Source organism: Drosophila suzukii, chromosome X (genome assembly GCF_043229965.1).
Source record: "Drosophila suzukii chromosome X, CBGP_Dsuzu_IsoJpt1.0, whole genome shotgun sequence".
Lineage (NCBI taxonomy): Eukaryota > Metazoa > Arthropoda > Insecta > Diptera > Drosophilidae > Drosophila > Drosophila suzukii.
In genome coordinates this window covers 5462482-5489101 of record NC_092084.1, presented here as the reverse complement: position 1 = coordinate 5489101, position 26620 = coordinate 5462482, and the positions used below count along the sequence as shown (strand labels likewise).

At 44.7% G+C, this 26620-nt stretch overlaps 1 protein-coding gene across 4 annotated transcripts; it reads left to right on the top strand.

Annotated features, from left to right (window-relative positions):
- The first annotated feature begins 1894 nt into the window (after nt 1-1894).
- On the top strand, nt 1895-26255 carry LOC108014982 (pneumococcal serine-rich repeat protein). Of its 4 annotated transcripts, none has more exons than XM_036820490.3 (8): nt 1895-2143; nt 10690-10914; nt 15645-16145; nt 17131-17259; nt 19752-22158; nt 22220-23849; nt 23916-23985; nt 24042-26255. In XM_036820490.3, exons 2-8 carry the CDS (start codon nt 10771-10773, stop codon nt 24114-24116), a joined length of 4956 nt encoding a protein of 1651 aa, XP_036676385.2. In that variant the 5' UTR covers nt 1895-2143; nt 10690-10770; the 3' UTR covers nt 24117-26255. The 4 variants fall into 4 exon arrangements, with proteins under 4 accessions (XP_036676385.2, XP_036676384.2, XP_036676387.2 ...); XM_036820489.3 differs by having other exon boundaries at nt 17110-17259; XM_036820492.3 differs by lacking the exon at nt 17131-17259.
- The last annotated feature ends 365 nt before the right edge of the window (nt 26256-26620 follow it).

The window sequence follows — 26620 nt, the reverse complement described above, 5'->3', positions numbered from 1 at the left end:
TCCCCGATTTAACGCCACTTAACGCTCCGACTCATCCATCAGTGTGGTGCGTGCCACTCCCATTTTGGTGGGCGGTGGGTGCTGTGTGTGTGTGTGTGTTCTGGGACTTACACTTTTATCCAAAACCAGATGTGCACTGCATGCGATTGCATGCATGTACATGTATGGTAATCGAATTATGTGGCAACTCTGCCTTTTTGGGGGTTGCCGTGGGTAGTTGGGCGGTGTTGCGGGGGAGGATGCCTGCACACATGCACACATGCACAATGGATGTGGGTCGGTTGGAGGGTGGGCTTCAGTGAATACCCTTCATTTGGTTATGTGTGGTATATGCAGCCCTCATATCCCTAAATTCAGAGAGGTTTTAGCACAAAGTGTCAAGAACTGTACCACGTTCTATATTAATATATTAATAAAATATGTAAAAATCCCCTAAATCATTTAAAAACTATATTTTTATCCAAAAATTTAATAAGAATTTGTTTAATCTGGAAATCTCTATTAAAGCATTTATAATGATTTTCTTAGAAATCACCTTCCCTTCTAAAGGCGCCAAAAAGTATGCTACGGTATATTTAAAGTCCAAAAGACCTTCAGGGAAATGCCGAAAGCAGACCGGTAGACAGCTTTTTAGGTGATCAAAAATCTCCAGAGTTTGCATAGAGATTTCATCCGGCTGGAAGGACCAAAAGCAGCATCCTTGCGATGACCAGCAGTCAATCCTTCAATTGCATTATGACTGCCAACACAATTAGGGCGTTCGGGCGATAGCCGAAACCTCGGCCCTGTCTGCTTTTTAAGTAACCGGGAAGTGGGTATAAATTATACATATTTGCACATGATGTTCAAAAAAGAAAATCAAAGTGGTGGGGGATGGTATATGGGGACGGGGACGGGGACTTTGTGGCCCATCAAAGACAGAGAGCGAGAGATCCTGCCAGACTTGACGCCCAAATTGATCAATTTTGCATTCTGCCACAACAATCGCAGCTGTAGGACGGGGGCGAATCGAGTGGGCGTGGCAGTGGTGACCCCATTAACATGCCCAAGCACAAGCCCAAACCCAAGCCCAAAAAGCTTACGCTGCACTCTATATATGGGCTGCAGTTGGCCGAGGATTGCCCCCGGTTCCTCCGTCATTTCCTTTGCTTTTCTCCGTTTCTCTGTTTTCTCTGCTTTCCCTGCATTTCCCCTGCTTTTCCGGAAGAGGAAGAGCCAGAAGCTGGTAGGGCGGTAGGCGGAAAGGGGCAAAAACAGAAGCAGAAGCAATAAGCGAAATGTGCAGTCAACAATAGTCCGCCTGTCCACCGTGTTCGGCTCTCTTCTGAATATGAGTGTGTGTGTGTGTCGAAGTACAGTGATGCCTCAAAAGAAAAAAAAATTTTTCGATAAAATCATCGACTTCTTCTGTGAATGGTAAACTATAAGGTTTTGGTGACCCCGTTTTCAAAAAATAACTTCCTTTTGGGGATAGTTAACTCAAAGGAACCATAAGCGGTCACTCGTGTATTTACTTTTTTGATGACATTATCAGTAAGCATTACGCTGATTAGGAAGGTATAAAACAGCTTAATCCAACTATTTTAAGACATGTTATGTGCTCAAGGACTTGGTGACCCCAATTTTGTTATACTAATACTTTCATCTGTGAATAGTTTGCTCCGCAGTTATTATGAACACATAGACATGAAATCCCTTTGGCCAGCGACCACTGTACTTGGCTGTGTGTGCGAGAGGTCCAACATGTTGTTGTTGCATGCTCGTTGTCGTCGCAACACCAACACACACAAGTTGGCAGACCGTGTGTATACGTATAGGGCGGTTCGCAGCTGTAGTTGTTGGCCGGGTCGCTGTTCAGTTGAGTGACTGATAAGTTCAGTCGGCGTTCGTTTGGCGCCGAGAACGGTTATCGCGTCTAATCGAATTTGGCTTAAGTTCGCAGCAAATAGTCAGGCGAGAAAAAGAGCCAGGGAAATTCGCTGGGAAACCAGAGGATGCGGAAAAGCGTCGAAATTCCACCGAAAGATGTGTGATTGCGCCATCGTTACTTTTTTTCTGTGCTCGAGTGTTAAGCCCGGCAAGTGAACCAGTTTTGCCTCTGCGGTTTTTATCACCCCGGATTCCAGACTCCGGACTTCTGGAGGTATGCAATGAATTTCGCCTGCAGTGGGTAAACCGCTTCTTAGCTGTTGCTCGTATAACTAGTCTGCCTGTGTGTCCTGCCAACTATATAGTTGGATATCCTTGTTCCGGCGAATGCTTGTTCAATTATGTAAGGTGGAATTCATGACTGCACAGCCTGTTACCAGGCGACGGCCATAAAAATCCAGGGGACCTGCTATTTACGGGGCGGGTTCTGTCCTGGCGAAAATAATAAATGGGAATGCAAGGAATGGCTAGGGTTGAAATTTAAATACACATGTTGGCTTACTCTGAACGCTGAGGTCTTGAGAGCTGCAATTAAGAATTATTTTGCTTGTTATTAATTTTTATACCACCTCTAGATTAAATTTTTTTTTTGATTAGGGGCCTTGCATTTTCAATTTCTCAAGGTGATTGTGAAAAGGTCACAAATTGTTTTGGCAGTCCTTAATATTTTATCAACTTGCGAAAACAAAGCTTTAAATATTTTAGTAACACTCAATCAATCTTTATTAGGCGATTTCTAATTTTGTTTTGTGAAATACTAATTTTCGGAAAAGGTTTTTTATAGTAAATATTTTGAATATAATTGAAGGGACCTTCTACCAATTTAGCCAGCCCTAACTACTGAAGTTACGTATAACTCATTGATTAAAACGAAACTTCTGGGTTTCGGTAATTCTAACGGAATGATTTCCAATTAGTCCTTAATTACCATTACATTTTGGGCTTATCCCATACGTGTTGTGGCAGTCCCCGATAATTGGCGACCTCAGCGAATAACCCTAATGCCACCCCCTCTTAACCCACTGTGTATGTGTGCCATTACTTAACACCTACAAGCTGCCGCCAGTCGGCACGCCATTACACTATTACAGCAAAAGCAATAGCAATGGCAACAAAACGGGGAAGTACGAATAAAGGCGCGGGGGCCGACGGCTTTGAACTACCCCCAAAAGACTTTAACCTCGGTGAAGAACGAGAGGCGAGAGACCCATATTAGTCATGCCCAGCCCGACCCCCTTTTTGAGACCCCAGTCGAATAGAGGAGAACAGACCCAAACCGAAACGAACCCACACCTACATTTCCCCCATTGTTATTGCATGCTAATTCTCTTCTCTCAGTGCCCCACTCGAATTCTCGTTTCTTTCACATTATTGCTTTTGGCTTTTGCCTTTCAAGAAGTCATTTTCCTGCGACTGCCTGAAAGTATGCAGTGGAAGCGGTTTAATCGCATTTGGCACACAGGGAACAAAAATAAATACCATCTATAGAGCCAAAAAACTGTGTTATACCAAAAGAGTATACCAGAAATGCAAGCACAGCTAGTGATCCTTTCTTTCTATCCAACATTTGACACATGTAGTTTGTTCAATTTTCATACATTGGTCCGTCGAGCCGGATTCGATTCTTACAATCCTAATATGATTCACAAAACTGTGTCATACCAAAATAGGTATACCAGAAATGCAATCACCACTAGTGATCCTTTCTTTCTATCCAAGTAATTAATTAATTAATTTTTCATACATTGGTCCTTCAAGCCGGATTCCATTCTTAACGATTCTTAACGATTCTCCACCATATATGATATGATAGAAGACGCACATATTTTTGCGCTCAGTGTACTCAATGTTCGCTGATGGGGGTGAACGGATCGGGGCTGCTTGGTCAGCATCGTCGGGGCTCCACTTTTGCGGCCAGACAAAGAAAAGTCACCTGTTCTTTGCTACCACCCGCCTGCTGGCCCCTTTTGCAGTTGGCCCAAATTCCCGGCGACAAGTTTGAATGAGTCAGCTCAACTTGGTTACAATGCACAATGTATAATGCATAATGAGAGGGAGAGTGACGAAATCTGATTCACTGCCAGCAGTGAAGGACCAACGAGGTCCTTTCCCCCGGCCCCAATCCTCCCATATCCCTAGCACTGTCTGTGTCATTGACGCTTATCAAAAGCCACCGATCAAAGGCAGCGTTTTGTTTCCATTTTGCTGTTTCTGCTTCTCGCCTCCACCTGTCTCCCTCAGCTTTCCACCGCCGATAAGCATCGGAGAATCGGAAAACTCATGGAAACCGCACAGTGGGTACCATTTATAGGGTAATGGATTTGCATTATACGTTTTATGTTGACAATGACTGCCTTCAAAACGGGTTTCTGCTGAAATCTCCAGAGCTTCGAATGCAATCAATTTAAAAGCAAAGAAGACGTTTAGATTTTTATTTGTGTGTTTGCCCGTTCTATAATAGTTACGATCCCATCCACTGTCACCTGTCTGCCCTCAGACTGTTTGCCCTTCTCTTTCCTTCAGTCTGGCCATTCTCTTGCCTCAGTGGCCACATCCTTTAAATACATACATCTATGCACGTCCATTGAACATCCTCATTGAATTTATTCTCATTGGCGTCTGGTTTTTTCTCTCCAGCTCTGTTAATCTCCACTACCCATCACCCACCAAACACCACCCACCACCCACTATTCACTATCCCCTATCCAAACCATCAACCCTCACCCCCAATGACAAACAATTTAGCTGGGAACGATGAGCAACGAGCGGGCATTAATAACTTTTTGCTGTATTTTAAGTTGGCTTTTCGTGCAGAGAAAGAAAACTTCTGCTGACTTAACGACTAGTGTTATTAATTAATCATTTTTTGAATGCAAAGCTTAAAAAGTTGGTCCTTCGAGCCGGATAATCTCTAGTGTTTTTTGTTTAGTACAAAAGTAAATAACGAAAAGTCTTAAAAGATTGTTTTCTGTGCAGCCAACACTAAACGGCCGCCGCCGTCTTTTGGATGCCACTTTTTGGGGCTTGCAGTGCCGTCAACCCCCCCCCCCCCCCATTTCCTCTGGTCCCCTTTTTTGTGCGCCTCTTCTTGGACAATTTATGAGGTCAATGAAATGCTTTTCCCGCCTGCTGAGCGCCTCCCGCCGCTCGCAGTGGGAAATTCTGCCGGCAACGACAGCGGCGACGTCTCCCATCGTCTCTAGCCGACGACCCCCCTTCACCACCAAAAGCCTCCACCCCTGGGCCACCAATGTCATTGGGGGCAATGTGTCTAAAGGCTTTTTCCCACTGCCTTTGGCCGCAGGCCATGAGCCATTTTCAGCCGAAGTTGCCAATTCACAGAGGGTGAAGAAAAATGTTTGAAGCCTAGGAACAAAAGAACAGAAAAAATGAGCATTGAAATTATTTAAAATTAAAAGAGATTAGATTGTTGAGTAATAGAGCTATATACTCGTATGTCATTTATAGGAGTAAGCAGTGGTGATTATTATAATAAATATTCTCTTTAGCAGTTCATTGATGGCCAGCTCAATAAATGCAAGGAATTCTTAAGTTTCCCCAGTAAAGACAGCAACTAAACTAAAGTTATTGAGATCTAGGTCTGGGTCCTGTATGCCGCTAAGATTTGCAAATGTTTATTTAATGTTCGGCCAGACAAAGTTTTGTTTTCTTACTCCAATTTTTCTTTTCATAGTTTGGCCAGAGCAGCAAAGTTTCACTGGAAAGGCAAGAAATTGGGGGTTAGGCTGGTGGAAAAGTGGTGGAAAAAGTGTGGGTTGCTCAGGGTCTTTTGTATATCGCCGGGAGAACGGTTCTTTAAGCTGTTTGCCAAAGTTGCGCGTTTATGCTGACATCCTTGTCGCCTTTGTGCACCCTCCTCCACTTTCTGGTGCTGATTCCATCGATTTTCGATGCTCCATCTGATCTGGGAAGGAATGACTGTGTTAAAGGCCATCGAGTAGCTTTAAGTGGTGGAAATCAGCAAAGGGGGGTTTCCCAAAAATACCCAACGTTTTGCCTTCCCTTTGGGACCAGTTGTTTTCTGTCTAAAGTCAGTTTTAATTTCACAAACAGGGGATATTTTCAGCCTACAGTTTGACCAAATTGCGATTGAAAAACCTCTAAAAAAAATAAGGTACTGAAGTCAGATTTTTTGCAATAAATAGTCAGTGTCTTCGCCAGCATAATGCAATAAAATGTCACAGTGACGAATGTCATACCTAGTTCAACTCGACTCAACTCAACTTATAAAAAATGCGAAAATTGGTCAGAAAAAGGAGTGCCATACCTCGCTGAGCTCGTAATTAAACTCCCAATCGACTGGCGTTCAAACCTGAAAACTTTAGTTTTTGACGATTTTTAGCAAAAATAAAAAAATGCGAAAATTGGTCAAAAAATAAATTTCCCAAAACGTGATGCATATCGTTAGTCTTGGTTGAGAGCTGATCAAATCAGTCGGGCTTTTAGCGGTGCGCGTTGGTTTGACCAAGTTACGACTGAAAAACCGCTAAAAATTAAGAATTTTTGTTAAAAAAAATGGAGTCCCCATTTTTCGTTAAAAAAAACTTGGTATTTTGGCGATCATTTTGCGAAATGGGGTCAGAATAAGGAGTGCCATACCTCGCTGAGCTCGTAATTAAATTCCCAATCGACTGGCGTTCAAACCTGAAAACTTTATTTTTTGACGATTTTTCGCAAAAATAGATGATGTAACCCCTTATGAAAAATGCGAAAATTGTCAAAAAAATCAATTTTCCAAAAAGTGACGGCGATAGTGAGCCTAGATTGTTAGCTGCTCAGAACAGTTGGTCTTTTTTCTGTACGCCTCTGTTTGACTAAATTATGACCAAAAAACAGCTACAAAAAACGATATTTTTGAGCAAAATCCGAATCGTCATTTTTTGCACAAAAAAGTATCAGTTTTTTGGCCACCATGAAGCGAAAAAGGGTCAAAAAAAGGAGTGCCATACCTCGTTGAGCTTAAATTCCCTATCGATTGGCGTTCAAACCTGAAAACTTTTTTTTTTGACGATTTTTCGCAAAAATAGATGATGTAACCCCTTATAAAAAATGCGAAAATTGGTCAAAAAATAAATTTCCCAAAACGTGATGCAGATCGTTAGTCTTGGTTGAGAGCTGATCAAAACAGTCAGGCTTTGAGTTGTGCGCGTTGGTTTGACCAAGTTACGGCTAAAAAACCGCTAGAAAATAAAGAATTTTTGTTAAAAAAAATTGAGTTCCCATTTTTCGCTAAAAAAAACTCGCTGAGCTTGTTATTAAATTCCCTATAGATCGACATTCAAACCCTAATATATGTTATTTTCCCATTTTTAGCAAAAAATAAATAAAATAATCAAAAATTGGTATACAACTTAAGCACTTTACAAACATATCTCAAACCAAATTTTATCAAAATCAAAAATCTGGTAATTTATTCTCCCAAATAAGAAGCAAGTATTTAAGCTTGAGTTAGAGCAATTTTAATTTAATTGTGGTCTCCATATCAATTTTTATTGAATTTTATTGAAAGCTAATTGATGAACCTTATATTTCCATTTGGGTAGTTAATGCATACATATCATACATGTCTGTATCAATTAGGAGACTTAAAGTACAAACTAAAATGAAGTATGTGTAACAAATGTTTTGTGCATGTGCAACTAATTGGAATAAATGCAGTATTGGTTGGCAGAATTATGAGAAACTTTTGCATGGTCAACAAAAAGTGAAACACAACATGTACATTGTACATAAATCGGGTTTTTTCTAATAAAGTGCTTTACAACCAAGGGAAACTTTTATAATTGCGAAGGAAAATGATTTTCAAACGCTACAAAACATGCTTTTACGGACATTTCGTATTTATTTATGAGCCTTTCGGGTGAGATTCAATGGTGTTTGGTTTAATTAAACCGCGCAGTTACTTATATTTACAACTAATTGCGTTTAATTTACCACTGTTTGTGTCAATTCTGTTAAAATTAATCAAGAGAATTTCGAACATATTTGCATTGCTTGTGGTGGGCATTATGACTAATTAATTAGTTGCATGTTTGCATTCACATTTGGAAGGCACTCAGGCCCCTGGTCTTTGCACATATTTGCGAGTATAATCCTTTGAAAATCGGGTGAATTATTCATGCCAGGTATTTGGCCTTAGGTTTTCAGCTTTTTTGAGCTTTTATTCACTTTTTTATCACAACTTGACACTGATGAGTGCACTCATTTGTATTCATTGCCCCTGAATCTATGGAAAAATTACGAAAAATTGCTGCTAAACGTTTTAAATTTAGAACCGCGCCAGCAGAAGGTCAAATGTGGGGCGGTGGGTGGGGTTCAAGGCTGTCGGGGGGTTGGTTGGATTTGTTGGATTGGTTGGGTGATTGTGGAAAAGGGCGCTGACAAGTTTATTAAAAACTACGTCAACATTGGAATGGGTATATGTGTGTTCGTGTTTGGGGCCGACGTTGAAATGGCTTTAATCGCATTGCCAAACCAATGACAAACACTAGCTAAAAATATCGATGTCCCCTGTGGATTGGTTAACTAAAATTAAATACCTACACCCAAAAAAAACAGAAATTTATGATTTAATACCAATTGCATTAAAAGTATACATCAGGCAGTATTAAAATTAAAGTAAATTTTCTAGAAAAAATATTATTATATAATATGTGATAGATAAACACATATTAAAGAGTCTAGAATTTAAATTTGTGGTATTATTTTTTAACCAATTAATTTCAATTTAGTGCTTTGGATAGTATTAATATAATACTCATCTTATCGATACTCAACAACAGTTGCTTTTCTATGACTATTTTTGTCTATGTCTAGTTAAAGCCCTTGAGTTAAATCACCGAATGAAAATTCTAGGAACCCATCAAATCACGAAGCTTTTATGGCAGCGTTTATTTAGTCAGTGAGCGAAAGTTTGAGTGAATATTTCAGGGATTTGGTTCGATTCAAGCCGTTCAAACATTTGCTTAGATGAACATCAAACAATTCCCTTTGATTCGCCATCGGACTGCCGTGAATATTGTACACTATATATCCGCATGACGATGAATAATGCACCGAATTCATTTCGACTCGCAACTCCCCAATCAATATGCATCCCCCACAGGACCACTCCCACTTTTTTTTTGCACTGCCCCAATAACCAGAACAAACTGCAGAATAAAAGTTCCCATACCCATGCAACCCCCCCCCCCCCCCCCCAAAAAAAAAAAGAAAAAAAAAGTTTATAGCAGGCAGCTGCAATAATCATGTTTGCGTCAGGATGTGTGTGTTTATATACACATACTCGTACATACATATATATATGTGGTTCAAGGATGCTCGAGTTTTATGTCCTATTTCTTTTTTTTTGGCCCCAGAAAATCGAGGGAGAAAAGGAAAGATTGTCTTTTGTGCATTAAAATGAAAGGTAGCAATTGCTTTTGTGCTTTTGTGTTTTCGGAAAATCTGAAATAACAGATTCCAAGTCCTCAGTTATTTAAAATCACAAAATATTATGCTCTTCAAGGGATATATAAGCTCTTATTGGTTTTTGGTTAAAGTTATAAAACAACTTCTACCAGGGAGACAAGAGGGATTCGATGAAGTCATAGAGCTTGGTTACAACAATGGATTTAAGATGATATTTACTTTGGTCCTGCGTCATCTGAGTGACACAATTTAGTTTAGAAAGGGAATCTTCTATGGTTTGTTGTAATAATGTTTCGGAAGAACTCACACAACTTGAGGTCATAATGAGGCTACATTTATGAGCTTGTTCAGTCTTAGATCACAGGACAACCCCATTAATTTTTATATGATTTTATTAATTTCACTTCAATGCCTTAATTGATATACATATAGGGCACAGGGCAATTCGAAATTGCCGTAGTACACAATGCCAAGCGTAAGAATATTGGCACTGAATATTTAATGGCGAATTTCCCGGAATTACATGACAACCCTGGATGGCCGTGTCTTTAAATATTCATCAATAGTTGATGTTATTATTTCACTTCCGGTTCGCTTGCGGCTGCCACGCGGTTCAATGAACTGCTGACACGGAATACAGCCCCTTTTTACCACCGACCACCCCCTCTCTGTCTCGCTCTTCCCGCGCATCTGTCTCGCTCGCTCGCACTGGCGAATAATTCGCTGGCAATGCAGACACGTATTGCCTCATATATATTTAGTTTGGCTTATTTTTTCCAAATGATTCCCCAATGATTGATGGGGCCCAACGCGAGCCACAGTAAAAGCCAAGTGATATGTGATTGCAACCGTTTTGCTGTAGTTCTTCCTGCACTGCAAGAAACTCTAATCGGTTTTTTAGGATCCCAAGAAATATAGAAATGTATAATCTACGTTTGTTGCATTCTTTAGAATAATTTATTCACCTTTGACAAACAAAAAGTTAACAATGATTTAAACATAACGCTTGCTGTAAATATTTAGAGCTGGATCAGCTTGCCGAAGCTTATCGCTCTGTTGGCGCTATAATTCCCAACCAGTTATAGCGCCCCTTTTTGTGTGTTGCCATAATGTCGAGTGTTAGACTTGTTGAACTTCAAGCCGACATGAAAGCTTTTTTTATAAGGCCAATCTTTGTAAATATTTATGAACTGTGATAATTGGCATTGGAGGTTTTTTCCAGTGCAACATTGTTGCCATAAGCAATTATGAAAAGCAACGCCGAGAAAGAAATCGTGCCAACGGCCTTCTAATGTGAGTCTCTTTTTTCTCTTGTTCTTTCTTCCTTAGCTGGTGCTCCATTTAAAGGATATTCCATGCCGATGCCGGAATAAATAGCATCGAGGAGCGACACTGGAAAACGGTTACGGAATGGATGCGCGCCGGCAGAAACGACTTGGCCCAGCGCCAATTGCATCCTTCGAAAAGTCATTCGAGGACAATGCCACGACAAATGCACCGCAGCAGAGCCAGCACCAGCAGGAGCAACAGCATCAGCATCCTGGCCATGCGGCGGTGAGTCCTTCAGCCCAGTTACCAAACACCCTACAACAGGGTACAGTGTAACCCTCCCCTTGTCAAAAATTGTATTGCATTCAATGAATATAGTCATTACAGCTTTAGATTTTAAAAATATTCAAATAGGCTGTGTTAAAATATGGATGGTAAAATTCATTAGGTCTTATGACACCTGTTTTTTTTTTATTTTATAAAAGTTTTTTTTTTATAAAGTTTTAAATTTTAGAAACATAAAAAATGGTTTCCTAAAATTATGAAAGAAACAATTCATAAGCCATAAGTTATATAAGACACCTTATCGATTTTTTTTATTTAAAAAAAGTCTATAAAACCCTGAGAAAAAAATCCGACAGCTAAACAAAATGCTATGAACATATATGAAGTCCTGTTTGGGTTTCCAAGACCTTTTAAAATAAATCCTTTCAGTAAGTCAAAAATCATGCAAGTGTCATATTGAGGGAACACCGTAGCTGTTACTAGCTCATGGCACATGCACATAATGCAGGGCTTAAATTAATTAACCAAAACATGAAATCAACTAAAGCGTTACTGGGTCCTGTAAGCTTGGCCAAAGCTTTCCGCTCTCCAAAATATGGGTGTATAAATGGGGGTGGCAGTGGGGGTGTGGGGTCATAGGGGTGCAAAGGTTTGGGGCTGTATGCCGCAATCATGCAAATGGCCACTTAAAAGGCAGGCCGTCAGGCCAAACGCTTGTGGCTAATAAACAGAACGAACCTTAAACGACAGAGAGCAGCAGAAACATCGAAACAACCAAAATTTTGAAGCTATACCCGGAGACACGCGTCGCAGATCGGCGGCTGCAGACCCGTGAATTATGGCCCGACTTTCTCAAGTGCTCCAAATAATGTTATTTGGCCAAAGGGGGGAACAGTAAGGGAAAGGGACATAGGACCAGGCATCAAGAAGATGTCCTTGATTGTCTCAGTTGGTTACCTGAATTATTTTTTAAATTTACCCATAATCTGCATTTTTTCATTTTATGCTACAGTTGTTCAGATTTTAAAATTGTGATATGTTAGTTCTATCCAAGTTTCCGATGCAATGCAACATTTTAAATAAAGTTTAAACACAGGAAAAAATTTAGAAAATATAACCTGATAAGCTAGGTTTTTTTTTTGTCAATTGAAAAATGAACTAAGCTTTTCAATAGTTTGCTTGTGCAAATTAGTTGAGCTTCTTCTCCAACCGATATGATAAGAGTTTCGCTGTCAATCCCAAGGTGTACCCATTTATTTGTTCGCCGGTGTATTCCCCGTCGCAGTCGCACCCACACACACATGCCAAGTTGACTCTTGAAGCTTCGCAGGCGCCACAGCTGAGTCCTTTGAGCTTTCCGGCCTCTCTCTGTCCATACCCCCAACCCCCTCTTTCCGCTATTTTCCTCCGGCAAAGCTTTCGAAGCGAATTGAAGCGAAAGAGAAAGAGAGGGAAAAGGGATGGGAGGGGGGAGAGGAGAGGCAAAGGAAAACGGCGAAGCTTTCGTCGCATTCCCATTCACATTTAACGCTAGCATACTTTTCGGGGCAGTTCGACGCTGGCGCTGCGTGCGTGCGGTCCAACGGTAAACGGTGCTCCTGAGAGCGAGTGAGAGCGAGAGAGAGAGCGCGTGTGTGTGTGCCAGCCAGCCAGTCAGTCAGACGGAGATAGCACTAGCCGTGAGCTGAAGTGAGCAGCCAACAGATAAATCAAATAACGAATGAATAGAAGGCAGTCGCAAAAAAGGAGCAGAAATCACACTAGCTGGCATTTAGCATTCAACTTTTTTTTCCTGTGCAAATTGATGCAAAATTAATAAGGACAAGTAATACACACGCACGCACACGTGGAGAGGACTTTTTGGGACCGCGGTGAGTGTGTGCGGGTGTGTGTGAACAACAAACAGAAAGCAAAGCACGCGGCTCTCTCTTATCCACTTTCTGAAACCTTCTCGCCCTCCCCCTCCATTTCTCGCTGGCTGGCTCTCTTTTCCTTAAGTTGCTTTTTATTTAACTTTTAATTAATTTAATCACACATTTGTGTGACAGCCTCTCTGCTGGCTCTTCTCTCCCTCTCTCTCTCTCCCTCTCTCTTTTGCCTTCTCTTTCGTCTCCTCCTGCACCTCTTTCTCCCCTCTTCCCTTTTCCCATTCGTATGCCCAGAATTATGTTACGATTTGTCCCAAAACACTTGCCCATATTTTCTGCCTTGCCTTCCAAAAAAAAAAGAAGAAATATACCGTATTTTCTCTTCTGTACACCACAAAAACAAAAGGCCAACATTTTGGGAGAGGGGTTTTTTTGGGGGTTTCGGAGTTTTGGGAAGTTTTGGTTGGTGGTTAAAGAAATCACATGTGTTTTAGGGGATATGGTGATATGGTGTTTTTAATGGGGATGACAAAAGTTAAAGTTCATGTGTTTTAAGCTTTCAAGGTACAAGAGATATTTTTTAAGATTATTGGGTTTCACGGTTCTTAAGGGTAATGGGCCATGAGGAATTCTTCTTAAAGATATTTCGGTATTGTAAAGCGGTTTTCTGATATTTGGTCATTACAAGGCTTTAACAGGCTTACAAGTTCTTAGTAGAGCTTAGAGATTAAATGATGTTGCGCTGAAGACCCTAGAGAATGGGGACCCTAGATGGTGGACCCCTATTTTGCTTGCCGCACAGCATGCTGGGGGCCTTCAATTTCGCAAATCGTTGTGTAGCTGCTAGCGCCAACTTTAAATTAATTTGTGGCCCCAAGGTCCCGCAGAGACAATAAACGATACACCCCATACCCAGCCCCCGCATTCAGGCGCCATGTGTCAATCATCCAGCCCCGAGCAACTATATATCTATATGTATGTCTCCGCTCATCCGCACCGCTCTTTATCACCATTGCCACCCAACCCGAACCCCAACCCCACTTTTTGCGTGTGAAAGGATTTCTCCTTGAGCGCTTTTAATGCGAGTGCAGCAGCATCACAGGAAAAACTGCAGCTAGCAGCTAGGGTGGTGGCATTGCGAAAAACCCCCGTCTGTTGCTCCAGTAAACTTAGGACCCCGACCCCCCACTTCCAGTCCCACAACATCCCCCCCTTCAAACAGCTTGAAAACTTAAAGCCCGCTAATGGCGTTAGCCAAAGACTTTGGGCCCCAGACAAGAAAGGCGACAAATAAAGTCACCTGGCTGCTGAAAGTTATTATCTCGTACCTCCGATTAGGAGTTATTTAAGCCAGTTTTAAGGAAGGAGGAAACTGCCAACTGAGGAAAGAAATTGACGTTCCCATGGGAACACATTTTTAAAGAAGTCCCGTTGTAGTTAAATTAATGTTATGTAAAAATCATAAAATATGAAAATCTGAAGCTTAAATCTAAGAGATATGCAAGTTCAGTTACATGGTCAAAGGACTACCGAGGTATCTCTGTAGAAAACAGAAATTATATTGAACGCAAAAGGTCATTGCTTATAAGTGGCCTGAATAATTCCTAATATAAACACCCATTTGTCATTTCATTACCGGAAAAATTGCCAAAGGGCAAGGTATCTGCTCTTTGAGTTCCTGGGATTCCGGCCAGATGGTCAAAGCACGCCCAAAAGCAATTTCGAGACCCCGTGCAGGTCATTCTTTAGTGCAATACCAAAATCAAAGCCCTTAAATTATGATCGCGGCCAATAACAAGAAAGCCTCAAGGTCATGAAAACCCAAAGGACAAGGAAAATCATCGTTTCATTTAAAATGCACATGTGGGAATAAGCAAAAATGAAAAGCGAAACGATGGAAAATCCGCAGAGAAAGCGCCGCGGGCCAGCTCCCCAATACACACAATGTATGTATATAGAGGAAACTGTGTCAAAAGCGTTTGATTTCAATTTGCGAAATGCAATCCGAGGGGAGACTTTTGTGGGTGGTGGCAAAAGTTAGCCCCCAATCGCAATGAGCCAGCGGATTTCCATTCTACTGGGTTTTCCCCCGGGTTTTCCGTAATCTAATGTAATGTAGGGTCCCCCCTTGAAATCCCAGCGGTAAACAATTAGGTTTCAAACTTGATGCATACCATGTCCCTACAATTCGTAGATATAATGCACAGATACAAATAGTATATGCACTTACTGGATACAATTTAACAGACTTATAGCCATGAGCCCGATTTCTATGCTAGCTTTTATGATAACAGCAAATAGCCGAATTCCTCTACCTACTATACGTAAGGTTCTATGCAATCTTCTTTGTATAAAGAGCTTTATGTGTCAGTTTGCATAAATTTGCAACTATGTAAATTGCGGACAACACTTTTGGGCCAACGTTTTAATCTGCAATATAGTTGCAGAAACCGAGCAAACTGGCAACCAAAGTACGAGCCCAGCTGAACAAAGTGTCAATTGTTGTTGCAACTATATGTCAAAACGCACTTTTTGACAGCTCAAGGTGACAGTTAGTACAGTTTTTGGGGACTATGTATATTTCAGGACTGCCTTTGGCAATTTGTGGTCCACTAAAATTAGTTAGAAATGTGTGAAGGTTCTTCGATTAAGATATTTATTAGATCTATAGGATTATAGTATATGGTTATCAAGTAGTAACAAAAGCAAGCCAAGAAATTATTTTGGTAGAAAGTGTCTATCAAATTTTTTATGATTATAGTTTAAGATATTTTTATATAATTCATTTTTATATTTTAACTACTGTTTATTTTAACGTTACTTCTTATTATAAATGAGATGTTTTTGTATTTCTCTTTTTAGATGATGGAGCAAAGTGTGCGAAACCAGACAACGATGTCGACGACGACGAATCGCAATAGAACCGCCGGCGGCATAGAAGCACCCAGCATAGCCGCATCCACATCCGCAAGTGCAAATGCAGCCACCTCCGCATCCGCATCCGCAGCATCTGCAGCATCCGCATCCACCTCCTCCTCCTCGTCGTCATCGGTTTCATCGGCCACTTGCTCGGCCACGATTGTCCAGGCGAAACAGCGACCTCCGCCGCTGAAAACGGCGACGACAACGGTGACCACCACTTTGGTGAGCAGCAGCGAGGGCGGTCAGCCCATCCCACCCACCGCCCATCCAGGTGGCGGTCCGGGGGGCAGTGGTGCGGGCGCGGGCGCAGGGGGTGGTACTTATCGCGGTGCCACCCTGACCACGCCCTCAACGCCCCGCATCGAGCTAAGTCGCGCCTCCAGTTCGTCGCATCACGAGGAGGACAGCCGGGAAAGCAGTCCGGAAAATGTATTCGAGCAGGTGGGTCCAAGGATAACGAACTCCCTCTTCAGGTGGGGCATAAGATATAAGCCCAAGAATACATAGACTTTGGAGGTTTGTCGACCCCCTATTTGAGCAGAGCTTAAGAATAATTTCTTTTATAGCCTGGAGGTCCTTTAACCTCAAAGAAGGATCAGCTAGTTTCAATTAAAAGAATATTCTTCCAATTCCAAGGGATAAGTCTTTTTCCAGTTTCAAGCAATTTTACTCCTTGAAACCCTATTTAGGTAAAGCATTACACTGAAATTCAACGATAACTTGTATTAAAACCCCTAGAATTCACGGGCTAATACCTTATGTCCCATATAGTCTAACAAATTGATATCTTTCCATCACTTGTGGGTGGTTAGGGCTTAAGTTCTCGGGAGGCGAGGTATCATCTGGTGCTAATTATGTTGTACTTTGCTCTTGTTTGCTTCTTTTTGGATTTGTGTACCTGTTTTTGTCGCTTTTTCCATTTAAACATCAATCAATCTATCCTAACCATTCATCGATACGTATATCATCGTATATATATATGTGAACATCTGTCTCTTTCTCTGTCTGTAACACTCTGTGATGCGCTCGCTACCCCTTGCACACACACACACCCCCTCTTCAACCCCTGACCTATAACCTAAAACACGTACCTACCTACACACCGAAAAAAAAACAAAAATCCCGACCGAACCACAAAACGAATCCTGCACACAAATTGGCTGTTGATTTGTTGATTTCGTTTCTGTTTTCTGTTTTCGACTTTTTGCTCCACTCCCTTAACCACCGTGCATGCTTCTTAACCCCCATCCTCACCTGACCTGACCTCCGTCTAATCCCCAACGAATAAACCAAATCGAAAAACAAAAAATCAAAACAAACAAACTATCGCTCTGACAAAACGAACTGCTCGACTCGATGTGTGTGTGTACTGGCTGGTTTATGTGGTTGAACTAATGCTCTGAAGGTCGGCACTGGCACCCTACAGGAAACGATTGGCCTTGGCTTTCGGGAGGACGGCGCCCTCGAGCTGCGCAGCTCCACCGAGGAGCTGTACTTCATGGATGCCGAGCAGAAGAAGGAGGAGCAGGAGCGGATCCAGCAGCAGCAGCAGCAGGTGAGAGCAGAGGATTGCAAGAAATCGATAAAATGATCGAAACTTATCGAACTGCACTCGATAAACACACAATCCATTCGATAGGAACAGCCGATTAGGTAGATAAAAGATAATTTGATCGGTATCGCTTAGGTAGATAACAAATAATTTTATAGGGATAGCAAAAAATCTAAAATTTCAGTATCGATACTTATCGAAAATCACACGATTAATACACAAAGCATTCGATAAGAAAAGCCGATTGAGAAGATAAATATATATTTCGATTTAAAAATCGATGTATGTAAAGATATGTACTTCCAGCAGCGATAACTATCTGAATTCCCACGATAAATACAAATTAAGTTGCTTTATTTAGAGACATAAGATCAATAGATGGTTAAATATTCTAAACGATTGCGGTATTTCTAACCACCAGGTATTAAACCCGTACATTAGATAGCAAAGTCATTTTGAGGTCCTTAATTATTAACCAATGACCTTTAAAGATTTAACAACGTTTGTTTACCGCCTCATTTCGTTCCTTTTAAAAAATAACGATTCTATTAAACACATTCGCGAGAAGGAAGCTCGTTATTTTTTCAAGTTGCTTCGACATTTCCTATTAAACAAGCGGATGGGCGTGACATTGACGGGGCAAAGAGGTCTGGGGGGGGGGGGTCAGAGGAAAAGGGGAGCCGGATGGGAGACAGTAACCGCATCGCAAGTTGAATTAATAATGCAAAATTGCATTCGAGTGGCTGGGAAGTGTAGCAGCAGTGGTGCCATCAACGGAAATGGGCGGGCGGATGGACGAGTAAGCACCGAGTGACAGCTGACAAGCGTAGCCACCCGACAAAAACCCAGAGACCCCATAGACCCCCAAGGACCCCACCCCCTGCACTTTCCCACTGCAGCCTCAATTTCCTCTCCCCAGTTGCGATTGTTTGGCAAAAGTTTAGTCCTCCACTCGGGCAAAAGTTTGTGGGAATTATTTACCCCCCCCCCGGACCAGTCAGTTTTCCCCGGGAGAAATGAGTAACTCTGTCAGCTGGGCGAGAGGCGTCCAACTTATCAATTGCTGGTGAAGGCTCCTGGTTAATTGCAAAAAGTTGCAATTGATTAGTCAGACGCGTGACTGCGTTAATTGGGCCCCAAGGAAAGCTGTAATTAACTGAAGGCCGTTGCTAAAGGGAGTTTCGTATAAAATATCATCGATATTAAACTAATTATCTCCAATTATTAGGAATCTGAAATCTCCTAATGGTTTTGAAACCATTTAAAAGGCGCCAGAAAGTGTGCTTCGAAAAGCATGCGGCACTTATCCAACAGATTTCGCAATAAAGAATATATTGTAGCATACTTTTGGACAGTGGTTTTAGACTTTACATATAGTTAACAACATCTCAAAAGAGTGGGATAATTAACTCTTAGATTAGCGTATCAGCATATCTGTCACGAAGGAAACAAAACCCATCAAAAACAAGAAAAGGTAAAAAGACTACAAAAACGTTTGCTAATTAATTAGTTAGCAGTAGCAGGTCGAACGAAAAATCTGAAAACCTGTCTAATACGGTCCATTCCCCAACGGCAGCCGAAATGCAATTCCATCTCCATTTCCCTGTTTTCCCCATTTTCCACTGGCGCTTCTTTTCTTTGTGCTGCCCGCTCTGTTTGCCTTGGTTGATTGGCAGCCGCGGGAAGTGAGTCCAGATTGATGTGCCGCGATTGACGTGGAGCCGAATGGAATCCCATGATTGCCAGCGGACCAGTGTCCGCTTCTATTTCCTCTTTTCAATGTGTGCATTGCGGAAAATGGGGAAATGGTTCCCCCAGTTCCAGTGCACTCTGCCTTCCTCAATTTTCGATTTTAGATCTTCATTTAATGTCCATTCTACATATGTTCACAAGCCTAAGTCTGAGATAACTATTGTATTCATAGACTTTAGATTTACTCCTAGATTTTTGAAATATTTTCAATTAACCTAAGGAAATACCACATTTAAATATCACTGATAAATCTATTGTTTATTTATTTTGAACGGAAAAATAGTTGTGTTCCCATTGTAGTGTTCTAACCTTCGTATTTTTGAATTCTATGCCAATATTGCACAATCTTCTATATTTCCGTCCTGCATTTATTGTCACTCTAACGTTTGATAGACTTCTCCTGTCTTCGCCACCATTCCTTTCCAGTCCAGAAGTCATCTTTATTAGATACTGTAATATATTTGATATACTATCTACTTTAGAAATTCTCTTCCTATTTAAAATCAACAGCCCCAGACCTCTGGGTCTTCAAGTAATATCCTTTCTCCACCGTAGTCTCACTTTTCTGGTTTATTGCTTACTGCAGCGTTTGAAATTTCACGTCAAGATTATAAATCATGGTACACAATATACGCAGGTATTTCATTAAGTTGAAGTGACATGGTCTCCCACCACCACCACTCCTTGTGCCACTGCATCCTTTGACGACTGTGTCCCCCTCTCTACACTCCCTCTATTCGCAGGCCAAGCGCTCGTCGCCGCACATCTTCAAGTTCGACGACCACCAGAGCTACCTGCAGCAGCACCAGCGCAAGGATTCGGCCAGCTCGGAGGTGGCCGCCCTGCTCTGCATCTCGGGTCGCACCAGCCGCATCTCCAGCGTGGGCAGCCAGGGATCGGCGGTGAGTCGCCTCTCGGCCATATCGGGTGTCTCGCGCTCACCCTCGCCGCATCGCATGCTGCTGGAGACCTCCTTCTGCGGCCCCAAACCCGTCGAGCTTGGAGCCGGTACTACCGGTGTTGTCAGTGGTGGCGGTGGTGGCAGTGGTGGTGCCTCCACGGCAGCCAGTTCCGCCCACAGTCAGTCGGCGGAGGGAATGCCAGGTGCCGGAACAGTGGCGGCAAATGCTGCACTGTTGGAGCAACTCCTCTTGGCCCGGAAACATGATCCCACCCAGGCGGTCCTCGCCGAGGGCATCAAGGTCCTGCCCCCCGCTCCAACGGCAGCCGCTTCAAGTCGCAGCCGGAGCAGGCAACCAGCCAGTTCGATGGCTAACGGGGAAAGGATGGCAGAGAAGGAGCCCAAGACGAAGCCCACAATTGGCGCCCAACGCAGAAGCACCAAGAGCCCGGGTCAAATGGTCGTGGGCAAGACGGCCAGCGGAACGGAGTACATAAGGATTAATCTGCGGCCGGATCACATGTACAGTGACAAGGGCATCGCCTCCAATGAACGGGTAGTGGAGGCACCCAATCAACTGGCACCGGTTTACTCCAAGCCCGCCTCGCTGAGTTTGCAGGGTGGACCCATCGAGGAGCACCGCCTGACCCCCACGGCAAGTCCCAAGCCAGGCCGACGACTGGCCAGTCGCTCACCCTCGCCCGCAACTGGCGGAGGAGCAGGAGGCGGAGGAGGAACAGTCTCCCGCAAGAGCTCCTTCAGCTCACTCTTCCGGCTGGGCAAGGACTCGCCGGATTCGCCCAGGGAAACGGCTCGTTCGCGTAGCAAAAGTAAAGAGCGACCCGCAACCGCCTCGGGTGGATTGGGCGGAGAACGTGGTGGCGGAGGAGGAGGAGGCGGTGGCTCCCAGAATGTGACTCCCAGCAAGCAAAAGTCCGTATTGGCCATCTTCAAGCCAGGAAAGAGGGGTAGCCAGAGCAGCAAGAGCTCATCGCCGATAGAGTCCAGTGTGGAGCCAGTGCCACCGCCACCACCACCCGCACCCGGATCAGGATCTGGGTCTGCCAATCGCAGTCGCACTCCCGCCGGATCTCGGCCAGGAAGTCGCCTGCGCTACTACGACGAGCCCGTGGAGGGGGTCATCCATATACCGCTGCACACGCCGCCCGAGGAGCGGGAGGCTCGGACCCTGCTGCAGGGCATCCAACAGCTGACCCATGCGGCCCAGGCCAGCATGGATCCCTCGCCGCTGCCCACCCACCGAGCTCCACCGCCCGCATCCGCCCAACCGGTGGTGGCCTCCAGTACCCAGATCACGACCACCCAGTTGGCGGCCGCAGCAGCTGCACTGCGTCCGGTGGCCCAGAGGAGGGTGGCCCAACGACCCGATCTGGATGCCATACAATCGCTGCCCAGCCAGGAGGATCCACCCGGAATGGGTGCCTCGGGGGAGGAGCAGGCGCTTCAGCCGGCGGAGCAGGCCAACTGGAGCCTGGAGGTGCAGCGGCACAGTTCGCAGGACTCGCAGGAGACGACGGCCGAGTCGGTGGGCTCGGTGGTCAGTGCTCGGGCAGCCAATCTCGCCCAGCAGCGGGAGCAGGCGGTGGCGGCGGCCATGCAGCGATTACCCTCGGTGGAGAGCACCCAGAGTGCCTGCGAGCCGAGACTGGTGCACACGGTGGCCACCGTGAATCCAGCTCCCAATCCGGATGCGGAGGCGGCGGCCAAGGAGCGAAGGCGCCTGCTGTTCGCCACTCGCCTGGGCTCCGGCAGCCAGGAGCAGCTCTTCTCCACCCAGTTCAGTATTTCAAAGACCGAGAGCCAGTCCAGCCAGCTGTCGGAGCAGGTGGAGCACTCTGGTTCCGAGACAACGACGGAGGGATTGCAGCGCCAGGGAACCGTGATCCGGAGAGTGGAGGCGACCTCCTCCTCCACCGGACCTCCGCCGCCGCCACCGCGGGGAGTCTACAGTTCAGAGGAGGAGCAGGGCGGCGGCGGCGGAGGAGGAGCCGGTGCGGTGGTGATGCGCTCCAAGCACAAATCGCGTCCCAGTTCGGAGGACGAGGCTGCTCCCGCGACGGCGGCTCCAGCGGATCTGCGCCACTCCCGCTACCTGGAGAACTTCGATGTGCGCCGCAAGCTGCACGAGAATCTCACGGAGGCGGAGTTGGGTCGGATGGCCGAGTTGCCAGGTGGTCAGGTGCCCATACCCAGGAAGCCCAAGAGACAGAGTGTTGCGGAGTCAAGACGTAAGTGATCCTGATCACCCATCTCTGATTCTGTCTATCATTTGAGACCTCCTTCTTTCAGGTGAAACCACTAGCTACAGTTCTGGAACTGCCACGCCCACCACTCCCACACCCACCGCAGTGGGTAGTGTGGCTCCAGCTAGGCAGCCACCGAGCTCTGTGACCACTCCCACAAGCTCAGGAGTTCCAGTGACCACGCCACCCTCCTCCGCCGCTGCTCAAGCTTCCACTTCCTTTGCGGCTTCTCCGGGCAGCACCTTCTATGAGCCACCCAGCACTTCCTACAGGGATCCAACCGGCACTGGCCATAAGGAACCACCAAGCACTTCCTTCAGGGATCAAGTCATCACTTGCCGTCACGATCCCCTGACCTCCAGCACTCCGGATCCCATGGCAATGACCTCCCCGCCACCGGAACGTCGTCACTCGCAGTCGACGGATGAGCATGAGCCCATTGAGTCCTCGGAGAGCGAACGGGACTCTGACATGGCCGGTAGCTCCTCGGTAACCACTGCCGTCCCGGCGGGCGCCGAGGCGGGCGGTCGCCGGCACCACAACTTTCCGCGCAATGTGTGTGTCATAGAGGAGCACGAGAGCACGGGTCTGGTGTCCCAGGAGTCGTTCGAGGACGAGCTGCCCTACATACCCACCACGCTGCCCGAGGAGCGTGCCCAGGGTGTGCCCATCATCCCCATGCGGGAGCGGGCCAACATGGAGCTCAAGACATGTCCGGTGGACAGGCCGAGATCCACCACGCCGCTGAATCCCTCACATCTCGAGGAGTACTGCACGGGGATAATGACGCCGCAGGAGGTGACACCCGGTGGTGGTCATCAGGAAATCGATGGGGGAGGCGGTGGGGGAGGAGTCACCGCGGGTGGAGGAGGAGTCACCACCGGCACTGCCGGACCAGGTGCTCCAGTGCGTGGCGAGAAGCTAAGGATCAGCTTACCTCGCAAGGAGTCCCTTGGCAAGGAGCGCATTCAGAACTCCAAGTCGCCGCGTCGCGTGTCCAACACCAGTGGCAAGACCTGGTTCGAGTTCGCCGAGGAGGGTCTGCGAGCCAACAATAACCTGGAGCGCAAGGACTCCGCCAAGCAGCTGCTCCCGGTGGTCACACCACCAGCAGCAGCAGCACCACCACCACCACTGGCTGCTCCCTCGCATCTGGAGGAGCCGAAGCCGAAGGCGTCGACCCAGCGCAAGCTCTCCGGCCACTGGATCGACTTCGAGAACATACCTGAGAAGCGGAAGCCGGCCAAGCGGATCACCACCTTGCCCAAGGAGACGCTGACGAGCAGTGTGGCCGCCACGGCCACCACCAGTTCCTCCTCCGCCTGCGGCAGTGGCCACCATCGATCCGGCACTGGAGCCGGCACTGGCCACCACCATCACCACCAGCATCATCAGCAGCAGCAGCACCAGCAGGCAGCGAAATCGCATCAGGATGGGGGCGACAAGCTGCACTACAACTATGTGAAGCCGGAGGATTGCCAGTGCGAGTGCCACGAGGCGGAGCGCGGCGAATCCTCGACAGCAACGGCCGGCGGCGGAGATACCAGCACGGAGACGGGCACTGGAACGGGCACGGGAACGGGCACGGGCAGTGAGTCGCTGGCCTCCGTGGAGCTACTGCAGCAGGGCGAGGACATGTTGCCACTGCTCGAACCCGACACCTCGGCGGAGGGCAGGTAAGTGGATCGAAGCTGATGGGAATCCTTTGGGTTACCTAACCATTGATCTCTTAATCTTTGCAGGATTTACGGGGACGATGAACAGGCGCCTCTGGTTCGTCACAGTGGCAAGGGCCTGTCCAATCCCAGGGTGGTAGGTTGACTCCTCATAGAGAAGCCCTCCCTTTTCTGATCCCGTCTCGATTGCAGACCCAACACGATGAGTTCCCACGCCGGGATGATGGTTCAAGTCCTCGTAATCGCAGGTTCCCCGACCGAAAGTAAACGTCTTCTCTTCTTTGGTTCTTTGGTTCGAACTGGAACGGTTCTTCATAGATCTTCAGGGTAGCTAAGCCGGTAATCTATCTCTATGTAAGTCGAGTCACTAAACTAAGGGCCAGCCTTTGCTCCTGGCCTATATCCTTAATGTACCTCAAGCAGAGTGGTTGTTATACGTGCAGAAGCCGAGGGACACTGATCGCTAGACAATGATGCGTATTACCTTTCGACTCGATTAGCTTAAAACCAAATAAAACTCTAAATGGAATATTATTAAAAGAAAATACAAGATAATATGCATACGATACTCGGTACTACAATACATACATACATATATAGCTCATGAATGTACATGGTTAGGGTAATTTTTTTGATAGCAACAATTACAACACTCACTCTACATACATATATAGCAATCCTGACGGACCGAAGGGTCCATTTCCCTAGAAACTTTTCGCTGGCAATTTTTACTATATGTGATCTCAGACAAAGTGTTATACATGCATACGAGGCGCGTTGGACATCCGATCGGATTCTCTAGCTGTAAGTCGGTGTATTTGTGTGTAGTTTGTTAACTAGCTCAGACAAATCCGGAATCCCGAATCCCTAGAGTCCAGAAACCAGAAACCAGAAACCAGAATCCTTAATCCCTAGGCTTAGTCACTAATCTCTTCTATATCGGTGTCTGTGTCCGTTTCTATGCGTGCGTCTGTGTGTGTGTGTTTTGGAGATCCATATCTCTCTGTAGCACCACCCTCCCGATTTCGACCCATATCCCTAGGAGTCTCACGATGAGACACATTAAACGATCTATGAACGAGTTGTAATCGTTTTCAGTTGGTCAAAATACAAAAAAAATACACAAAACGTAGCCTGATTCATATAGCCTTTAGTTGAGTTCGAAGCGTTAGTTAGTTAGTCAGCCCCGATTTTGCCGGGTGTGTTGTAAATACATAAGTCTAAAATAGATTACAGTATTCGATACAAAAGGGATTTTGACGTTGACATTTTTTTTGCGGTCCAAAGAAATTCCGCCAAAAGTTTGTGAACTTTTAAATGCTTATATTATATACGGGAATATAATTATAAAGCCAACAAACTGCCAGCACACACACACTTGCCATATGAGAAGTTCCTCCTTTGTTTTTGTTTTGGGGGTAACCGGTTTGGTGACCCCGTTCGGTTTATGCGCCCCAAACATCACGGTACGAATACGATCTATGAGCTAGCTTCAAAGGAACAGTCGAGTACCCGAAGGATATTTCCTTTTTCTCACGCTCATACGGTATCGAACGAAATACAAAAACACCCTCTAGCTAGCCTTTGAAATTCCTAAATACTTTATTGAACTTAGCGGACAACGGACATTCATTAAATTGAAGCAAAATCAAGCGAATAAAATTTAAATTAATATTAATGCATCTTAAGGAAATCTTATAGGTAAATTATACAATACATAAACAACATTGAAAATGTGCGATGCGAGGTCAGGATAAATGGGAGCTTGAATCAGAGAACTGTACGAGTTTATCGAAAGAATTTCATAGCCCCCAAATAGTCCCAATAAGGTATTACGTAACGAAAACCTTTTTTGTATTTTTTTTTTGGTAGCAGAAGTGGTGAAGCACAAAATGCACTCGAGACATATACGATATATAGGCGTAATGACGAATTCAAGCAAGATCTTAACAAATTGTACAATAATTTCCACAATACATTTATGTGAGGATAATATATATTCATATATACAAATCTATATGTATATGCATTTACACATAGGTTGCGTTCCAGTTTCCGAATCTTGTTCTCTATACTTTTTAAAATCGTTTTCGAATAAACTTTTTTTGTATAACTTAGACAAACCACGAAAAATTGTTGTTAAAAAATGCATTTACATTACGAAAAGATAAGCGAGTTGAGCGTTTTAATAAGCAAAGAAAAATGAAAAATTGTTACCACAAATTTATGCATTCATACGAAAAGGAAAAAACCAGATGGGTTAAGCAAAAGGAAATAAATTAATAAATATATATATATGTATGCACTTTCATTATTTAACGATTTCATATAGGCGAAAATGATGATTATGATGAGGAGCAGGCAGAACATTAATTGAAAACTATTCATTAAAGTGACAAAAACATATTTAAACAAACTGTGTGCCGTTTTATCTTGGGCCTTGTTTCGGATATCATCGGGGTTTATCGATTCGCGCCCGCTAGCATGCGACTTGGACATGAGAATTGGACTCTTATCGCAATCTGAGGCTTAAACGGCCCACCGTTGGCAATCGATCATGATTACGGCTATTTAACATGCATATAGGGCTCAGCCGTAAAGCGGCTTCGCGGTTTCAGATAAAGACTGCATGACCACGTCAAACGGTGACGAACTCCTTTTTAGATCAGCACCCCCAATACAACAGGTAAGCGTAAAATTTTGCATATATTTTCTCCTTTCGAAATTGAACGTTGTTCTGATTATGAAACAAAGTTTTGTTATTGTGAAAT